Source organism: Cucumis melo, chromosome 8, assembly GCF_025177605.1.
Source record: "Cucumis melo cultivar AY chromosome 8, USDA_Cmelo_AY_1.0, whole genome shotgun sequence".
NCBI lineage: Eukaryota > Viridiplantae > Streptophyta > Magnoliopsida > Cucurbitales > Cucurbitaceae > Cucumis > Cucumis melo.
The window spans coordinates 11931515-11952495 of NC_066864.1; the positions used below are offsets into that span (position 1 = coordinate 11931515).

Below are 20981 nucleotides of genomic sequence, written 5' to 3' on the forward strand. Positions count from 1 at the left end.
TCTTATTTCTTCTCTTTCTTCCTTAAAAAGTATTATATTATTACAATTATTATTACAATTACAATTATTATTATTACAATTACTATTACAATTACTATTACTATTAGTATTACTATTACTATTAGAATTACTGTTAGTATTACTATTACTATTAGTATTACTGTTAGTATTACTGTTAGTATTATGTTAGTATTACTGTTAGTGTTACTGTTAGTGTTACTGTTAGTGTTACTGTTAGTGTTACTCTTAGTGTTACTGTTACTGTTAGTGTTAGTGTTACTGTTACTGTTACTGTTAGTGTTACTGTTAGTGTTAGTGTTATTGTTACTGTTATTGTTAGTGTTATTGTTACTGTTATTGTTAGTGTTATTGTTACTGTTATTGTTACTGATTGTTACTGTTATTGTTACTGTTATTGTTACTGTTATTGTTACTGTTATTGTTACTGTTATTGTTACTGTTATTGTTATTGTTATTGTTATTGTTAACTTTCTTATTTTGCAACTGGATTTTATATATTATTTGGATTTTTGGAATATATAAAATTTTAAAGTGTTTGTTATTTGTTACATTGTTTGTTGTTTTCTCATAATATTGATTGCAACTTTTGTTCTTGGAATAACTTTGAGAATGATCTTAACTTAATTTATCATAAACTCCGTTAGAGATCAAATAATGAGAGTTAATATATTGCATATGAAACAATAATTGTATAACTTACGTAGTTTGCTATTCATTATTAGGGCTTCCAAATTTGCAAGAAAGAAGAAGCCTCTGTGGAGAGTAATCAAGATATGGGGGTGAGGATTTAGTAAAAGAAAGAGGTAAGCGTACTTTATGTTTTGTAACGTAACTTAACTTTTTTATTTTAGGAATCATGTTAACATGTACTTAGGAATGTTGCTTTGACTATCCTGCAGTGGTAGCCATTGAAAATCTATTTTGTGCGATTCGCTTAGACATATGTTTTAGGAATCATGTTGACATGTATTTAGGAACTTGATACTTTGTTGTGTTGACTATTCTGCAGTTATGGTAGTCATTGAAAAGCTATTTCATTCAATTCGCTTAGACATATGTTATAGGAATCATGTTGTTTTGTATTTACTTTGGAGAAGGGGGGCTAAGGTAAGTTTATGCTAAGTTTCAATTTGATGCAAACTAGAACATTGCTTGGTCTGTAAAGATTGAATCGAAACTTACATTTACAACATTTATATACTATGCTTATGCCTATGCTTATGTAGTCGGTGTCTTTTTTTTAATCTTTTGCATTCCTTATGGGTCTTTTATTAAAAATCTTGGTTGTATGAACTTTGGACGCTTATTTTGAAAAGTTTATTGGTCTGCTTATTAAGAAGGTGATTTTAGCTTAGCATGTACTTAATGTTTATGCTTAAGCTTATGCTTATGCATTTTCCATAATGAATGTTGGCTAAGGTTTATTTTTTTCAAATTTGCAGGTAGTTGAAGAATCCATGAACCATGGTATCAATCAAGTTCTCATTTATGCGTCAGTTTGATTAGATTAGGTCACACATACATGTAATATTAGCGTAAATTTATCTTTTGAATTATTGTAAAATCTTTACCGATAATGTAAGTTATATTTTTATTATTAATATAAATATATTTCCAAACATATGTGGGTAATGCTGAAATTTAGTATTTAATTTTTTCGAAAGAAGAAATATATGATAGAAAAATGTGTTGCAAAAATGAAGAATAACGACACCAAACATGTGTCGACATATAAGCCTTTATTAAACAGAAAAAGTGTCGTTAAAGCACATTTCTTGACAACAATTTTGTGTAACGAAATATTTACAACGACAATATATTAGTGTTGAGTTATATTGAAAGGTGACATGCTTAAAGCATCGTTATAAGAGTACTAGTGACAATATATTGGTGTCGAGTGATAGATAACGGTGACATATTTAAATTGTCAATGTAATAGTATTAATGACAATATATTTGTGTCGAGTGACAGATTATAGTGACATATTTAAAGTGTCAATGTAAGGGTATTAATGACAATATATTTGTGTCAAGGTATAAATAACAGTGACATATTTAAAGCATTAATACAAGTTTATTAATGACAATAAATACGTGTTGAGTAATAGATAATGGGACACATTTAAAACATCAATATAAGAGTATTAATGACAATATAATGTCAAGGTATAGATAACGGTGACACATGATTTGCGTCAATATAAGGGTATTGATGACAATATATTGGTGTCAAGTTATAGATAACGGTGACATACTTATTGCGTCAAGGTAAAGGTATTAATGACACAATTTTGGTGTTATCTAAGCATATTTAATGACACGTCTTTCAAAGTGTCGTTAAATAGTCTTTCTTGACAGTGGCATCAATGACGCAAAAATTGTGTCGTTGAAAGTCTTTATGACGCAAAACTTGCGTTATTAAAACCCAAATTTGTAGTAGTGACTAATGTTGATAACCTTGGTCAAGCCAAAAGTCTTTTTCCGAGACATGCCATTATTTCATAGGTTTTATTGAGATTAGATGAAGTTTATAATTTCGTCATTGCTGTTATTCAAGGAAAGCCAGAGATATCATGGCTTGATATGCAGTTAGAACTTCTTATATTTGAAGAAGAAGTTGGAACATCAAAATACTCAAAAGAACATTGGGAAAATTATCCAAAATTATTCTTTTTATAACTTCTAAGCTTGGTATTGGAAATGTATAGGGTATTCAAATGGAAAGCCTTACATATACGGGTCACAAAATTATGCTATTGTTTAACTACACAATGCACAATTTCATCACTAAAAATGAAATCTACAAAATTCATCCATATGAAAAAGAAGAAAAACAGAATCGCAAACACCAAATTCAACCCACAAATTAAGCTAAATTAATTACAGAACTTCACGCAAAGTCCAAAACCAACAGCAAATAACAAAATTCAAAGCTAAAACATCCACAAGCATATCAATGGCTAAAAGCAAGAAAAAATGATCAAACGATGCAATAGCACAAAGTACGAAAGAAGAGAAAAACAACCTTTTGAATGAAAATGGATTCTGAAGTGCTGGGATTTGAAGTAGAAGGCTGAGAAGAACTTTTAGCGCCTGGCAAGTAAAACAGAATGTCACATCTCAGCAAATAATGTAATATAGAGACAGAAAACCAAATGAAAGAAATGAGAATAAAGAAAATCTAAGAGTCACATAATAAGGACGGACAGGAGGGGACATTAACATGCCTTCCTCGAATTTTGTGCTACTTATAAACCCCAATGCAAAATTAACATGCTTGAAAAAGTTACAAGGCCACTTGATTTTCTTATGTTTCAAATAAAATTTCAAACATTTGTTTTAATCCTAAGATATAAGCATATATCTTAATTAACATTATGTGTAAAATGGACATAAGCACATATTCTAATCAATAAAACTCTAAAATGTTTTAAAACATAAGTACTTTTTCTTAATAGTAAATTACAAGAACGAAAACAATTCAAATCTCAAAGACTTCATACATATGATGACAAAAAATCATTCACAATCCAACACAGCACGCAACCAGAATTCTTTAGTGTCCATTTAAATAGAAGACCAACAACATATGCAAGTATATAATCAGATCAACTTCAAACACTGCATTTTACTAAGCTCTAAGATAACCTTACCTCATTGATATTGAACATGGTAGTTGTATTTTCCTCGAGCACTATATTTTCCATGGTAGCTCGAGCATAAAAATATGTGACAAAATATATGACAAAACATGGTCCAGTATGGTACCTTTTCGTGAATGGAAAATAATTCTTTCTTGATTGGCTTGATCACCAAGATTTCTTAGATTAAAGTTTAATTTCTAGTGGCGCTAAGCACATTTTTTGAAACATGATTGACTGAGAACTGTTGTATGAATCTTTAAGATGTCTACTCTATTGATAGCATGTTGTTTGATTGATAATCTTTTGTGCCATTGTATAATTCTTTGCATCTTTTTCTTCCAAATGACTACTATTTTAAGGATATCATTCTTGGTGATATGTAAAAAAGTCAAGAACAATTTTACTTGATACTTGAGAAATGTCAAGATGTTTGGTATTTAATACGTGATAAATGACAAGAATGTTAGTGTTGTTGACATATTAAAAACGTCGAGAATTTTTGTACTTGATATGTAAAAGACGTCAAGGTGTTTTATACTTGATACGAAAAAAAATGTCAAGAACATATGTGTTTTTACAAAACATCAAGTCTTTTTGGGTTTTATAATTAAAAATTTGGATATTTCCCTTCTAATTGTTTTTCTATTTGCTCATGTGTTAGAAAATCCAAATTTGACGAAGTTTTCCACACCCGACTCATAATTTTTGGATAATCTACTCTTATATCTTCATGATTTATCAATAATTCTAAATCTAGAAAAGATGATGATCAATTGAAAAAAGGTTTTGAAAAACCAACAAGTCTCAAATACATAAAACTAGTAATTAAAACCATGATAGGAGAAGACTCTTAAATTATACAAATTAAAGGATACCCACATATTAAAAAGAGAGAATGAACTATCATGAAGAAATCATAAAGAGCAAATATTTCACATTTTCCAATTTCTATCAACATTTTAAAATGAACTTTTTCACGAAGATATCAACTAAAGAAGAGAGGAGAAGAGTTTGATAATTGAAAGGAAAGTAAATGAGGGCACATCCTATTTTGGTTAATCCCATAACTCTTCCATCTCCAAGAAATCCAAAATTAAAAAAAAGCAACTTAAGGGAGAGATATGTGCATATATTGATTAAACCCGACAGAGATTGGGAAAACAAAGAAAGTAAAACAAATCTCAGTAATAATAAAAGTTCACAAACCATATATTCAATCATAATAAAAAACCAATATGTAAAAGTCCAAGCAACTCGCAAATGAACACTAATACTCACTCAACAAAAACTTTCAAGAAAATAAATCTATCAACCACTTTAAGGGCTTGGTCCATTTAATAGGCAAAAATAGATAGAAAATTCGATTAATAACCACTTAATAGGAAGAAATAATCACTCAACAGGCATTCAAATGCAGAGAAAACCATATTGGTCATCACAAATTAAGAAGGGAAAGAACAGAGAAAATGCATAACAACTTGACGATTTTCAAAAGAACAACCGACCAAAAGAACAAGAATCTTCAAAAACTCTACACATTAATTAGAACGATCACGGTTGGAATGCGAAGAAGGGTTTGCGAGTTTGAGTGCAGAGAAGGGGGAGGGTGGATAATATTCGAGATTAGAAGAAAGGCGCATGGAATATTTGATTTTTAGGATTTGGGCACCTAATTATATCAAATCAGCACATACACACTTCAACAATAGTAACTTCTAAACTTGGCAGTGAATTATTCTTTTCTATAACTTTTAAGTTTGGTATTGTAAATGTAGAGAGTATTCAAACGGAAAGCCCCTCTGGTCCTCAACAGCAACTTGTTTTGTATTTCGCTCTCGTTCAGAGATAATAATATATGTTTTCAGTGAGAGGCAACATAAGCGAAGGCATGGATTTCTTCTTCTTCTTTCTATTCCTCTCTTGCTCTTGTTTAAAATGGGCAGATAGAAAATGTGAGAGGCAAATGCAAGAACATTAAAGGAATAGTGAGTTCTGCTGCAAGAGAAACGTGCTTTATAAACATTTAACATAGAGAGAAAGAAGAAAAAGACTGATATTGTCTTCTTTAAGAAAACTGTCTCTGCCTTTGTCCTGTTTTCAAGCCAAACCTTTTGACACTTTTTCAGGATTTGTACAACTAGATTAAAATTCGGATTAGAAAACTAAGCCCTGAATTTTAAACAACATGCACATTTAAGGAATATGCCCCTGGACTTACAATTTTAGTATGATGCATATAAATAATCAAGTTTTTATTCAAAATATAAAAATATTAGTTATATATATAGAGTCAAATTGTGTTATGTAATATATTAGAAAGATGGAACTCAAAGAATAGGAGTAGTAGTGCATAAGAAAAATGAGGAGGACTAGTCTTGTCTTCTTCTTCTGACTTGAATCTCCTAGACTTTCCTTCCGCCTCAATTTATCTTGGTGGGGTTGATCCTAGGTTCTTGCTTCAGTTACTTGAGTACCATTTATCTACCGGAGCACTATTGAGGCTTTACAATATGACACTCAGATTTGTCCATATATTGCTTATGTAGTTAATCACCTCAATCAGATCGTCTAGTGTCCTACAGATATTCATTTGCAAGCAATGAAATGAGTGTTTCGTTATCTCAATGGTACACAGTCATTGGTCTTCTGTTCCACCCTAGTAATGATCTCTCTATCACCGTCTGTTCTGATGCCAATTGGGCAGCCAATATTGATGGCAGAAAATCTATTGCAACCTAGTACTGTGTCTTTATTTGAGCTAACTTAGTTTCATGGTCTCTAAAGAAACAAACTGTCGTTGCTCGGTATAGCACGGAATCTAAGTATTGCGCACTTGCCCTAGCTACATCTGAAATAATTTGGTTGAAACAACTTCTGGAAGAGTTACATGTCTCTCAACCCCAAAAACCTGTGTTATGGTGTGATAATCTCAATGCTGTGCTCTTGCTACTAATCTAGTGTTCCATGCTCGGACTAAATGCATATAAATTGATGTTCATTTTATCAGGGATCAAGTCCTTCGTGGGTTTTTAGATGTTCAATATGTTCCCTCTACCGATCAGTTAGCTGACTGCTTGACAAAATCTCTTACTCACTCCAGTTTCAAATCTTGCGATCCAAACTCGGGGTGATAAATCTACCCTCTCGTTTGAGGGGGATGTTACAGGAAAAGGTAAAAGTGATGAAGCATCCACTTCAATAATTAGAGTTAGAAGGCAGACTGACATATCCAACCTAGGACGATTTGGTAAATTAAATATATATAATTTGTGTATTGGAGTTAGAATAGGAATTAAAAAAATTAATAATTTATTGGTACGAAACGCTTAAAAAACATTGAAAATGGACATTGTATTTAAGAAAACTAATGGAACTTGTTTTACGAAAATATGACAATTTGGTAAATTAAATATATTAATATTTGAGTATTGGATTTAGAATATGAATTTTTTTAAAAAAATAATAAACTAATTTTCATAATTATTCCCCTAAACAAATATTATCATAAACTACCTTTTATAATTCTTTCCCCAAACACAAACTATCATAACACTAACAATAATAAACCTTCTCCCAAACTCTTTCCCTCCCCCAAACGCACCCTAAAATATAAACAAAATAATAACAAAATCAAAATTCCGTTGTATATTATTTCATTATTTATGGTGGATGAAATTATACTTCCAAGTAAAAATGATCATACATAAATTATCAACTGAAAGCAAAGATAAATTCATCAAAGGGATGAGAAGATTGGAACACCAAGTAATGAGTTTCCTGAATCGACTATAAAAATGTTACCGGAGACGTATTTAGAAGAGTCGTGCACCAAGTATCGAATGGTCGTCGTTAATGCTGGATTTGAAGTTCCAAATGTTCCTAAAGGGTTCATTCTCCTAGCTACATTCTTAATCCAATCTTTTTCCATAAGATCTTTTGTAATTTCAGATTTAAACAGTCCAGGACAAATACAATTCACTCTAATATTGTGTTCTCCTAATTCCATGGCCATAACCTGTCACAATAAATAATTTCATGTTTCACATAATTACAATTCATCATTCTTTTTAATTAATTAATAGAGTTTAATGTTAACAACAGAAAATGAGTATTTGTTATTAAAACTATATTCAAATTTAATTCCAACCAAACCATTTCATAAATAAAATTGTGATTTTAAGAAATATAACTCGAAATTAGACTAAATAATGATTAAAAGTATTAACATTTTTTAATATAAAACTAAATTGAAACTAGATCTAAGTGTGTTTTTCCAGCTAAAAAAATCTAACTCTTGGACCTGAAATTTCAAACTGCATTTTAATTCCTCTCAAGTCCTTATGTGAATTTTTATTTCTCTCATTTTTCTTCTTCGTGTTTGCCTTTCCCCTTCTCTCAAACTTTTCACTACCGCCTATTTAAGAAAATTTCTACTACTACAGTAAAATTGAAAACTTTTAACACTCCTCTCGTTCATGGCTTACCACAATAGTAGCATTTAATAATTATGTAGGATTTACAAAATAAATAAATAACAGTAGATTAATAAAACATTTAATGACACATGATAAATAATAAACAAAGAACATTAGTACTAGACTTTTTACATAGTTTAATAACCATGTGTTAATTATTTTTTTTAAAGAGCAACATTACCTTTAAAGTTAGAGAGCTTGTATAACACAGTACTCGTTTAAATCATAAGGTCGAGCCGTAAAGAACATAAATATGTAAAATACAAATTTAACTTAGGTCATTGTTTGATCGTACTAGATATGAGACAAGTTTGCTTGACACTCAAATATTATGTAGGGTTAGACAGATTGTCTCATAAGATGAAGTCAAGATATACATAAGCTGACCATATTTAAAGATAAAAAGACTATAAATGATACATGCACACAAAACACATACATGCACAAAACCTGATTGATCTCATAATTAATTAAAGCTACAAACCAAAAAACTAATCTATTGAAGAAAGTTTAAATTTGTTCAAATGAGTTTACCTTAGTCAGAGTGTTTAAGGCAGCCTTTGAAGTAATATAAGCAAGTGCTCCCCTCTGTAGTGCTCTATCGAGACCACTAATGGAAGAAATATTGATAATTGACCCACCTCTATTGGCTTTGTTCATGAGTATGCATACATATTTTGATACCAACCATTGTCCTTTAAGATTTGTTGCCATAGTATCATCCCATTCTTTCTCACTCAGTTCAAGTGGAGACTTCACATTCCCTACAAGCAATAATGTTATATAACAAAATGGTCAATGAAATAATATCATTTTATATTTGTCGGGGAAAATGACTTTAACTTTCGACATGCTTTCTGTAACGCCCCAACAATTTAGATTTTTTTTCATTTGATCATCTTAAGTGTGGTTAGTGGAATTTTGAATTTACTTGAGGAGACTTGATTAATTATTTTATGATTTTGTGATTTACTAAGTTTTGAAGATTATATTTATTTTATTTGGAGGATAAAATATTGGTAGAATTATTGTGGTAAATAAAGATATTTGGGTTGAGGAGAGAGAGAATTGATTTTTTTTGTTAAAGGTAATGGTGATATATTATTTGAAAAAAAAAGAAAAAGAAAGAGAAGGGATTGATGTGATTGGTTGAAATTAAAGAGAGAGAGTGTGGAGATTTTTGGGGAAAGGGAGTAAAGTAATAAATTAAAGTAAAATAAAATAAAATAAAAGGATTTATTTTATTTAAATTGGGCATTGGGATGTGCAATTAATGCACCATCACCATTATCTTTACCAAAGAGAAAAACCCTAGCCCTAAGCCACCGCCACCGTCGACGTCATCACAGAACAGCCGAGCCGACCGACACCCATCCGAGCCGCCACTCTTCGCGTCTTCAAGTCGTCGGACCCGCGCCGCCAGTCGCCCAAGTCCGAAAGCCGTGCGTCGCGCCTCGTCACGCGACCCGATCGCGTCTCCGCCCCGCTCCCAAATGGAACACCTGCCGGACCGCGTCTCCTCCGCCTGCAAGCCATCGTCGAGCGCTGCGTTCCGTCTGCACGCCGTCGCCCGAACCCGAAGACGCGACCCGCACGTCCGAAAGTCCGCTATCGCCCGAAGCCGACCTGACCCGCGCTTCTCCCTCACGACCTGAGCTGCCCCCCTTTCGCATCGAGCCACGCGCGGGCGCGCCTGCACTGTAGCCTAGCCGCATGCCGCGTGAGCCGAGCATTCGTGAGTCGCGCGCCTCCTACCGTAAGCCACGTTCGCGCCTGTGCCAGCATTCGTGAGCCAAGCTTTCCAGCCGAGCCGCCAGCTGATTTTTTTCACCTCTCCAGCCAAGGCAGCTGAGCTGCCAAGATCCCTTTTAGCCCTGTTTTGACCCACACTTTTCGATAAGCCTCGGTAGGTCGATTTTGATTTTTCCTATCCAATTAGGGTAGTTTGACCCTAACTAAATTTGTTGTTGGATTACACTGACTCAGCTAACTGGAAGCCAAGCTGGGGATTTGTCCAACTAATTCCAAACCAAGTCTGACCTTGATCTTGGGTAAGTCGCTTCAAGTGAGTTTTGAACCATTTTTTCTTTGAGGGTTAAATTATTAAATTGTGGGTTCTTGATCCTTTAGAACTTTCGCCACTTGGGGGAGCGTGTTGTTACTGCTAGGACTCGTTGAGTAATCTCCAGGTAAGATATTCTTCTACTGGACCGTCGATTTACATCAAGGAAACTGCATGTTTGAGTTTATGGTTACGTACTGATGATGGCTAAGTACCTATCTTAAAGTTGTAGAGAGAGAGGCAGATTTTTGACATTGTGCCTGCTGATTGACCTTATGGTTAGCGTGAATAGTATGTCGATGCTACTGTCTTCGTTTTAGAGACCTGGTGGTAGTTGGGGATGACTGATATGATATGTTAGGATTGGTACGTTATGGTTGATATGTTATGGCATGAATTGATGAAATTATGATATGTATGACCAGTTATGATATGATTGATGAGAGGTCGTGTACATGCGATGTGTAAGGTGTATGTTAGCTTCTTATTAGAGTCGTACCCACATGAGTGTCCTTCAGGATCACCACTATTATGACACAGACATGATGGAGAGACCCGACGGGGTCGCTCCACTTATGACTGCGTAGTCTGACGGGATTACTAGTCTGACATTGACATTGACATAGACATGACGTGAGTGATCCGACGGGACCGCTCACAGCCCGAGCATCTTGGGTATTCCCTTGGGAATTACCAAGGACCAGTTTGTCCCTACGGGGGCACATGTTGCACGTGTTCGGGGACGTGCCAGTTCAGGGGTACCACGTTCAGGGCTCTAATAGGGAGTTAACAGGCACCTAGTGGGACTAGTAGGGGGTCCCTTACTGAGTATTTTTATGCTCACTCTTTCCATTTCCATTTTTTTCAGGTAGAGGCAGAGGTAGAAACAAGGGCAAGCTGGCGAGTGACCAGAAGTGATCGTGGTGGGCCATAGGGACGAGCTTGCTTTTGCTTGTGTCAAAATTGGATTTCATTATTGCATTTCAGTTTTTCGTTTATTTTATTGATTATTTTATTTCGTTAAAAGTAGATAGGGCCCGAGTTAGGACTTTGCTTTACCCTTATTTCACATTTTCTTGTTAAACATTTTTATGTTATTTGAAAACTTGAGGTTTTGACTTATTCTGTTTTTAAAACTTTACAAACTTATATGTTCTTTTAAATAGTAATGACTTCGACTTAGTATAAGGAGTTGGGTCGTTATACTTTCGGTGCTAAATAGTTTGAATTTTACCTACTAGATAGGCAATGACTACCCGCACGTGTATGGAAAAATTATCTTAACATCAATGTTACTATAACAAATAAGTGTAATATACATAAATAGTAAACCAACTTTCAATTTCTCAATTTAGATTTTTTTTAATCAAAGCGTTGGTTTAGTTTAGCACTAAAATAAACCTAACGCTTTGATAATACTTGTCATGACCTTCTTTGATAATACTTGTAATATACACTCACTTAAATGATCGATATCCTACCTTGTGGTTGTTGTACTATAATAATAATTATAATAAGGTAGAATTTTTCAAAAGATAAAAAACTCAACTCTTTCCTAACTAATATAATATAATATCTTATAATAAAACAATTTTTAATTAATATAATATCTTGTAATAAAACAACTTTTTATTAAAATATTAATTTAATTAAATTTTATAAGTACAAATTACTTATTTACTTAGCTAATTACTTAATGAGCAAACGATATCATGAATATATTTAAGTAGTTAATTATGATTCGTTTTATTAATTACAGTAAAAATTTTCATTTTTATAAATAATTTGTTTATTTGAGGTTAAAAATACAATTTATAAAATACAGAGACTAAATCATTTGATAAGACTAAAGTATGGTATTTGAGGATCAAATTGTTTACTTTCTTTCCAAACCAAAAAAAATTGTTTAACCCAAATATGTCTTTAAAGCAACTGAAATTGGCTTTTATAACAATAGATCGATAACAAATATGTCTAATTCAAGTAGCAATAATTTGTATTACTGACCTCAAAGTTAGATATTCAATTTTTTATCTAAATATTATAATTAAAAAGAGAAGAAAAAGAATTCTAACGTTCCCTTCTTCATGATCTCTAAATAAATGCATTAGAATTCAACCTGATGAAACAATTAATGCACTTACCTCTTATACCAGCATTGTTAACCAATGTGTCAATGAATCCAAAATAATCCCAAGCTTTTGTTACACTCTCCTCAATACTCTTTCCATTCGCACAAACATCAAGCTCCACAGCCACGGCTCGGCGGCTCTCAACTGCACCCATAGGGGAGGTGAGTGCCGATGACAAGATTGAAAAGTCGAGTTGATTAATTTCATCGCAAAGAGATTGGAGTCTATTGGTTCGGCGTGCTGCAGCGATGATTTTGCATCCAGCTCTAGCGAGATCGAGACAGAACTCACGACCAAGCCCTGCAGATGCTCCGGTCACCATCACCACTTTGCCTTTCAAGTCATTCCATGGTTCAAGCTTAAGAGGTGAATGTTGCTGAATTGCCATATATTGTTTACTTCTTTATGGGAAATTAAGCTGTGAACGTGAAAATAGGAAGGAGAAAAGGGAGAGATAGGAGTTTTTTATAGTATTCTATGCATCTATTTATTTATTATAATTGTTGGTAAATTATGCATTAGTATGAACATTTTCAAATATAGTATAATGAATCAAACAAAAAATATTTACAAAATATAGCAAAATTTTAAATTTTATCAATGATAAACACTCTGATAGAGATTGATAAATGTCCATCGATATCTAATAAAATATAAAATTTTACTAACTATCTTTTATATATATTTTTAGCAATTTTGCCATATACAATACTTCTATTTATTATGTGATTTGAAATATATGGCATTAAGATCGCATTATTTTATTTTAAGTTGGGCAAATTTTCAAATATAAATGTAAAATAATGGACTAGTTATATAGCCGTAGAATTATTGTTTCATCAAGTTGTGTTAGATTATCCTTTTAAAAAAATATAATAATATGTAAGGCTCTCAAAATTAAAATAATTGTAGAGTTAATTATCTTAGTTTTGTTTAATTAAACTTAATTTATTGAGCATTATTTTGAATTTATTTAATAAAAATTATTTGTTTTTGTTGGAATTAATTAATTAATATATATATATATATATATATATATATATATATATATACTCAATTAAATCCAATTCCACCACAACCAACTTTTTCTTCCAAAATCTCAAATTAACTTAAATTCTCAATTATTTTAATCAATCAAATTTTTTCCAATAAATCACTTATAACTTCCAACATCAATTATATTAACCCAACCATAACAACTTCACTCCATAATCAATATTTATCTTTTTCCAAAATAATTAATTATTATTTATCTTTCTCCAAAATAATTAATTATCTTATGCAATAATTAATTATTATTTATCTTTCTCCAAAATAATAAATTATCTTCCACAATAATTAATTATTATTTATTTTTCTCCAAAATAATTAATTATCTTCCACAATTATTATTTAGGTTCCTACAACTTTGTTAAATTGATGGTTAATAATAAGGGCCAATTACGTTGACGACATTCCCAGGAATTGGTTGTGATAGTATCCATCCAATTTTTCCTCCAAAAAATATCAACATGCCTACAAAAATTCTAAAATAACAAAAAAATATTTTTAATAAAATTCAAATTATTAGAAAAGGAAAATACCATGACAATAAATAACTAAAGTTATGAATTGATTAAGAAAAATCTCAAATTAAAAAAATACAATAAATTTCAAATCACAGCAGCTTTAATTGAATAACAAATAATCTTTAAATTTATAAGATAATTTTTTCTTATCTTTTAAAAGGAATTCAATGACATAAATTCAATTTTATAGAAAAATATGTCATTCCTTTACATTTAAAAAACACACACAAACACCTAGTCATTTAACCAAAAACAAAATCCATATCATCAAAAAATTAAACCATCTTAAAAATTGTGGTATACAATTTTAATATAATTAAATAAATACTTTGTATTTGTTGAAATTGAAAAATAAATGTCAATATGCAAGATTGAAGGAAAAAATGAGTATATTAACAAAAGTGAAAGTTTAAGCATACTTAAATATTAAAGAATTTAAGAAAATTTTACCATTCAAATAATGAAAATTAAATGTGAATACAAAATACCTTGTATTTGCTATTTTATTTATTGCATAAAATCATTAAATACTCTGGGTACTAGGTAGTTCACTATTCAAATACGATGTACTTCCAGCAGCACTAGCCGATACAGAGTTAACAACTCAACTTAATGATTCCAATAAACTATAACAAATAAGGTTCGAATTGTTGCAGTCATCCCAGTAAACTATCAAGCGAGACACAAATAGATTGGAGGACGGGAAAAGTTTACCTTGAATACATTTGAAAAATTATTGAAATGAAGATGCAAATGGAACACCTCAACCACGTGATGATCGTGATATTGGGAAGTTTCGATCTATCTACCATAAAAAATAGTCTTTGCTCGTTGTAAGGCCATAATAAAAACTTATTCTATAGTTCTATTATTGTCTTTCAGTTGTATAACATACACAACCTTTTAAAATGCTAAAAGATGTATTACATAGAATATAATTAATATACAGAAATCATGTTAAACAAACAAGATATAGTCTAAAAACTAGTTTAATCCAACAATAAAATAATAAAAACAAATAGGATAAATATAAAAATTTTGAAATCTTATTAAAAATATATATCTTCAAAAAGTTATTGAAGATACATTTTTTCAAAATCTAACTAAAAATATATTAACAATTTATTAAACATATATTTTCTTGAAACCTTAGTAATAAATATATAAAAATTTATTAAAAATAGATATAATCAATTTAATACAACTTTCAAGGAATAAGATAAACAAACATATTTTGAAACCTTATTAAAACTAAGTATTTTCAAAATCTAACTAAAAAGATATTACGAACTACTTAGTTATATATTTTTTAAATCTTTCTAAATAAATCTTTTTATAAAGATAGAGATTCAGTTAGAATATAGGGCAAGGAATATTAAGGATAGAGATTTCACTAATATGTGAAAGATTTGTTGTAAACTTTACTGGCAAAAATAAATGTTCAATTAAGATATAATCCCATGACCAATTGAGCAAAATACATTTTTCATAATCTAGTCACGTATGTGCATGTCAATATTTTACTGAAAATTTATTTCACACATATTTTGTTATATTTCTAACAAAAACCTCCAATTTGGTCATTGATGAAAATATCTATTTTCGTTATTGTTGATAATAATTTTCCAAATGTAGTCCACGACCTAAAAAATCCAGAATGAAAGCAATTGGGACCATCTGCTCCTCATAGTCCATAACCTAACAAATCCAGAAAGAAAGCAATTGGACCATCTGGTCCTCGTAGGCTCTTCACTTAGAGATTATCCTTTTTTTGACTTTGCATGCATATAATCTAAACAAATATGTTTAACTAAACAATTCGACTTTCCTTTTTTTTTTTTTACATAACTAAATGAGATATTATTGTGTACAAAAGTCTAGCTTAATTTACTTATTTATCCCACTTTTAAATAATAATTATAATAATTATAATACTAGTAATAATAATAATAATCTATAACATCTACCATATTAAATGGGGCTACATAGGAGAAATATTTATATGCCATTTTTATCCTTATATTTTTCATAAATTTTCACATTGTCCTTCGTCAAATGGCTGTGATTTTTCGAAAGAAATCTTAGATGGCCTAATACATTTGATGTTGATAGGAGGTGAATCTTTTGAGATTGGATGCATATTTCCTTTCCAAGTGAAGATGTGTTAGATTAGTACATTGGTTCTTTCGATGTATATGTTAAATGAATGTGTAGAAGAAAAACAAAATAAATACATGTGTATATATTCTTAAAAAATAATTTAATTAATGAGATCCAAAAATGAGAGAAAACATAAAAAAAAAAAAAGTTTTAGTTGATTGAAAGTAATAATTAATATGATAAAACAATGCATTATTTCAAGTTTAAAAACATTACAATAAAATTGGGGTAATTATAAAATGTAGCAATTTTAAGAATAATTATTAAGTATGTGGCAATATTTTAAAAAAATTACAAATATAGCAAAGTCTATCAGTGATAGACTTCTATCGTTGATAGACTCCTATGGTTTATCAGTCATAAACCAACATTTGCTACATGGTCTATCACTAATACACTCCTATCATTGAGAGATTTTGACAGATTTTGCTATATTTGTAATTTTTAAAAAATGTTGTTATGTACTTAGTTATTTTGAATATTATTACTACATTTACAACTATTCCATAAATTTGTTGTATTATATATATTGCAATAATGGAATATTAACATATTAATTCAATAATTTAATTACTAGAAGGCTTTTTTTTCTTTTTAAGCTACACTGACGATTGTGTTTTCTAAAAGACAATAATATAAAAGGACTAAAATAAAATTTATTACATTATTAGGTTTATTTATTATGTTATGAAATTACTATTTAAAAGAAACTAATTGAAACTACAAGATTTCACATGCGTGATACATGTTTCTTGTTTAGTCTATTTATATATAATCTATAGTATATATAAAAGTCTCAATGTAGGGAATTTTTTTTTCTCTTCCTTATACCTTTAAGTTTAGTTTTGTATTTCAAATCATTTTTTGGTTTTATGGTAAATTCATTTTTAATTATGTTTTTCTTTTTGTAATATAATTAGTTATCGAACTCTCTCTTCCACTACTTTTTAAATTAATTATATTTAAGTTTAGTGGAATTAAAATAATTAAAGTATGAGGATGTAAAAAGTTGGGAAAGTAAATGTTTTTTCCTTTACATTTTAGATATTAATTTAAAATTAAATATCTTATAAAACCATTCACATCCATCTATCTTCCATCTATTCATATTCCCACTCTCACACTAATTATTTTTTCCCCTTTTTAAATATTTGGTATAAATATCTCATTCTTTTTCTTTTCTATTCATGTTCACAAGTCACAACAAAAGGTTAAGGGTGTGAAGAAAAAATCAAATCATACTTTTTACTCTCTTCTAATTTTCTTTTTCTTAATTTTAATTGTTCCCTATCTTTTATATAGAAATATGTTTATGTACATTTTTTCATTTATAGATTTTTGATGCCTACGAGCAATTAATCGACCCAATAAAAAAGATGCAGAGAAATGGATGAGGATTAAAAGATGAAAAATGTAAAAGTGGGAGACTAAAGAGAGAACGGTTAGAAGTGTCATTTGCATTTTTTCAAAAATAACAAAGTGACGAGGATGCCAAAGAATTAGGTTTTTCTATTTTTTATCATTGCTTTGTAATTAAGTATGCTTTTGATATAAAGATGTAGGATGTGCTTACCAATCTAGTATATTTGATCTTATAATCGAATGATTGATGGAAAAAATTGTTTTCTCTACTTGTATTATTTCAATAATATAATTTCTTTTAAATTTAATTATTCATTTCAAAACAATAACTAATTTTACTTCTTGGGAAATGTCAAAATAATAATCAAGTCAACGTCGATGTCCAAAATTCCAATCCTTTTAAACATTTATGTAATTGGTACATATAAAAAAACCTACTCATTAATCTAAAAATTTTATTGAATGGATTGTTTCATAGTCATACTATCAAATTTTTTATATCTTTTAGCTCATTTGATTTATACACATGCGTATAACAAGTTTTGAGTAAGAGGTTTCTCAAGAATGAAGCTGAAAAATGTATTTCAAAAAATTCATGAATAAATAAATACAGCTTGATACTATTTGTGTAATTAATTACTCTCTTTTTATTTAATTAAGTAAAATGAAAAATTAACGTGCATAACACGTTTTACCAACTAGTATATATATATTTATAATAGACAAGGAGAGACATTATAATTGAGTATCCTCCAAAGTTAGAAAATTTTTAAAATTCTAATTTGCAGAGAGATGAATATTATTCATTAGTTACTAATTAGTAATTACGTGAATGATTTGATAACAAGGTACTTTCCTTGTAGTATATAGTGAACAACTTTTATACTTCCAGAGCTTTGAACTTTTTCTTCTGAGATCCTACCATTCATTTGAATTCATATGTATGTGGTCAAAAAGTTGACTAGAGAATCCAAAAAGAGAACTTTTTTTTGGACATATTTATTCTTCTACATATTGATTAATTACATTTATATTCTTTTTCTAATTTGAAATAAATGGCCAGTTTAAAATTAAATGTATTAAATTAAAAATTTATTACATAACTTGATTTTTAAGAACTCCTCAAGCTCTCTCTAGTATAATCGTAACATATAATTGATAATTAATGTAATAATCGACTATATTAAATTTAGTTTCCATTTAGATAACATATTTTAGCCATTTATTTTTTATATTTACTTTACTTTATTTTATTTATTTATTTTTATTAAATCAAGTTGGTTTGAATTGGAATTTGTTTATTTTTTTAAAAAGAAAAGAAAACAGTAATTAAATTTCATATCTCTTCCCTATTTCCTCTCAACCACTTCCTCCACAAGTCCCACGATTTTCCCTCCTCCCTCTCAACGATTCTCCCTCTTTACGATTCTTCCCACTTTTCCACTATCAAACACGATCCTCACGATCCTGGCGTCTTAAAAAAACTACCATCTCAGTGTCATATAAAAAGAAAGAAAAAATAAGAAGGAAAATATTTTTTTGGAAGAAGGAGAGATCAGTTAAAAGGTGAAAAGCAAAAAAAAAACAAAAAAACATTTTTGCCAAAAGCTAAGTTTTTTTTTCATCTTTTCCCTTTACGTAGATTGTTCTTCCATTCTCCAAATTTGTTTTTGTTTTTAATTCATTAAATTGATTTTATTCCTTCAACCAAATTTATCTAGTTGTGTTTAATTTTTTTATGGTTAGGGTGTTTTAATTTTGTTAGGTTTAGACCAATTGAATCTATTTTTCATTAGCATATGTTTTGTATTTTAATTTTGTTGGGTTAAACCAATTGACTATTGTTGCTGTTGGGTTAAACCAATTGGATATTGTTGCTAATTTTATTGGGTTAAACCAATTGGCTTAAGGTGTTTTAATTTTGTTAAGTTTAGATCAATCGAATCTATTTTTCTTTAAATTATGGGTGTATTAATTTTGTTAGGTTAAACCAATTGAATACCAATAGAATAGTGTTACATCAAATTTGCTTCTGTGTTTAATTTTGTTAGGAATACTATCACATCAAATCTGCTTGTGTGCTTTAATTTCGTTAGGTTTAGGTCATTTGAAAATTGTTATATCAAATTATCTATGCTTTAAATTTGATTTAAATTAAGCCATTTGATTAAAATTAGTTAAATTTAGGGTTTAATTTGGTTGTTTTTATTGTTTATTAAATATGTTTGATATTCATTGATTAGATTGGTTGAATGACAGAATACCACCGTATATTATTTACTTTCCAAACATTATTTTTCAAACATTATATATTTCTAATGTAGTATATTATTTCTAATATTTTATTTTTGAATATGTGGATATTATCTCCAACTTGTATTATTTGGCAACATATATTGTTAATTGTATTATTTGTCATATTTGCCAACTATTTTATACCATAATTATTTATGGGAAAGAGTAACGTTTATTTATGGATTTTATGGTTAAAATTCCATAAATACATGAAATTTCTCAATTTTTAAAAATTAGTATATTATTTTTAAACAAAGTATATCTAACAATTTTATATTTTAGAATGAGACTGATTAGTGTTTTATTTAGAATTTATTAATTCTTTAGATACATGAAATTTTCCATTAAAAACCTATGATGGAGATCAAAATATCAAAGTTTGATATTTTAATATTCTTGAGGTAAATAAAAAAATCTATTTAAATAAAAATTAAATTCTATTTTTCTAATGGCTCTCATGCCACCCATATAATCATCAATTCATGCTTAGTTTTTTAGGTTATGAATTGATAACCATGGGACATTTAAAAAATATCAAACAAAAAACTTTGTTTTGTGAACCTCGTTAGTTTAGTTTAAAAGATAAATTTTGGTTATCATTTTTATGGGTGTTATAGAGTGCTAATATCATCCCTACACACAATTTACTCCTGAACCTTAAATTTGAATTTACATAAACCATTTTTTTTTTGTGACCAATCACACCTTAATATGATTGGTGGCGACTCCAAACCTTTTAAATATTAAAAATAAAAATGGTTGGGGATGTCGGTCGCTTCGCGTCGCAATCACGTCGCGACAGCTTGGCGAGTCCACTGGGGATTTTTGAATAATGTGTAAGAGAGTCGAGCCGTTACGTTTTTTTATCTTGAATTATTATTCTATTATAATTTATTGGTTCACTTATTTATTTATTTATTTATTTTTAATTAATTTGAATGAAATATTTGTACTATTTTTATTGGTACATTTATTTTAAATTAGTCATCATGCATTTTACACACACTCACAAGCCTTCTACCCGGGTTACAACCTTTTAGGATTAAAATTGAGGATGGAGTAGTGTTGACCTTCGAGGGGTTTCGACTCCCGTGCAGGCACATGAAAAATCCTCACTCAGATTAATTCTTTTGTTATTTCTTGAATTAACATTGGAATAAATTTTAGGGTCTTTCTCTTCTAGAAGTTTAGATGATACCAACACCATGAAATTATATTTTGACATATTTTTATCTGAAAGTTAAATTGTCCAAGTTATTTTT

General features: G+C 29.6%; 1 protein-coding gene across 3 annotated transcripts; it reads right to left on the reverse strand.

The window, feature by feature from the left end:
* Window positions 1-2886: 2886 nt before the first annotated feature.
* Window positions 2887-12787, reverse strand: LOC103495898 (uncharacterized). Of its 3 annotated transcripts, XM_051088230.1 has the most exons (4): window positions 12347-12777; window positions 8675-8904; window positions 7467-7680; window positions 2940-3114 (listed from the first exon to the last, which is right to left on the reverse strand). In XM_051088230.1, exons 1-4 carry the CDS (start codon window positions 12720-12722, stop codon window positions 3002-3004), a joined length of 933 nt encoding a protein of 310 aa, XP_050944187.1. In that variant the 5' UTR covers window positions 12723-12777; the 3' UTR covers window positions 2940-3001. The 3 variants fall into 3 exon arrangements, with proteins under 3 accessions (XP_016901828.1, XP_050944187.1, XP_008455802.3); XM_017046339.2 differs by lacking the exon at window positions 7467-7680 and having other exon boundaries at window positions 2887-3114; XM_008457580.3 differs by lacking the exon at window positions 2940-3114 and having other exon boundaries at window positions 7288-7680; window positions 12347-12787.
* Between the last annotated feature and the right edge of the window lie 8194 nt (window positions 12788-20981).

Coding starts and splice junctions, on each gene's coding strand:
- LOC103495898 (XM_051088230.1), bottom strand. CDS start 12,722: ATGGCAATTCAGCAACATTCACCTCTTAAGCTTGAACCATGGAATGAC. Junction 8,905..12,346: donor TAACAATGCTGGTATAAGAG/GTAAGTGCATTA, acceptor TATTGCTTGTAG/GGAATGTGAAGTCTCCACTT. Junction 7,681..8,674: donor CCTTAAACACTCTGACTAAG/GTAAACTCATTT, acceptor TTATTGTGACAG/GTTATGGCCATGGAATTAGG.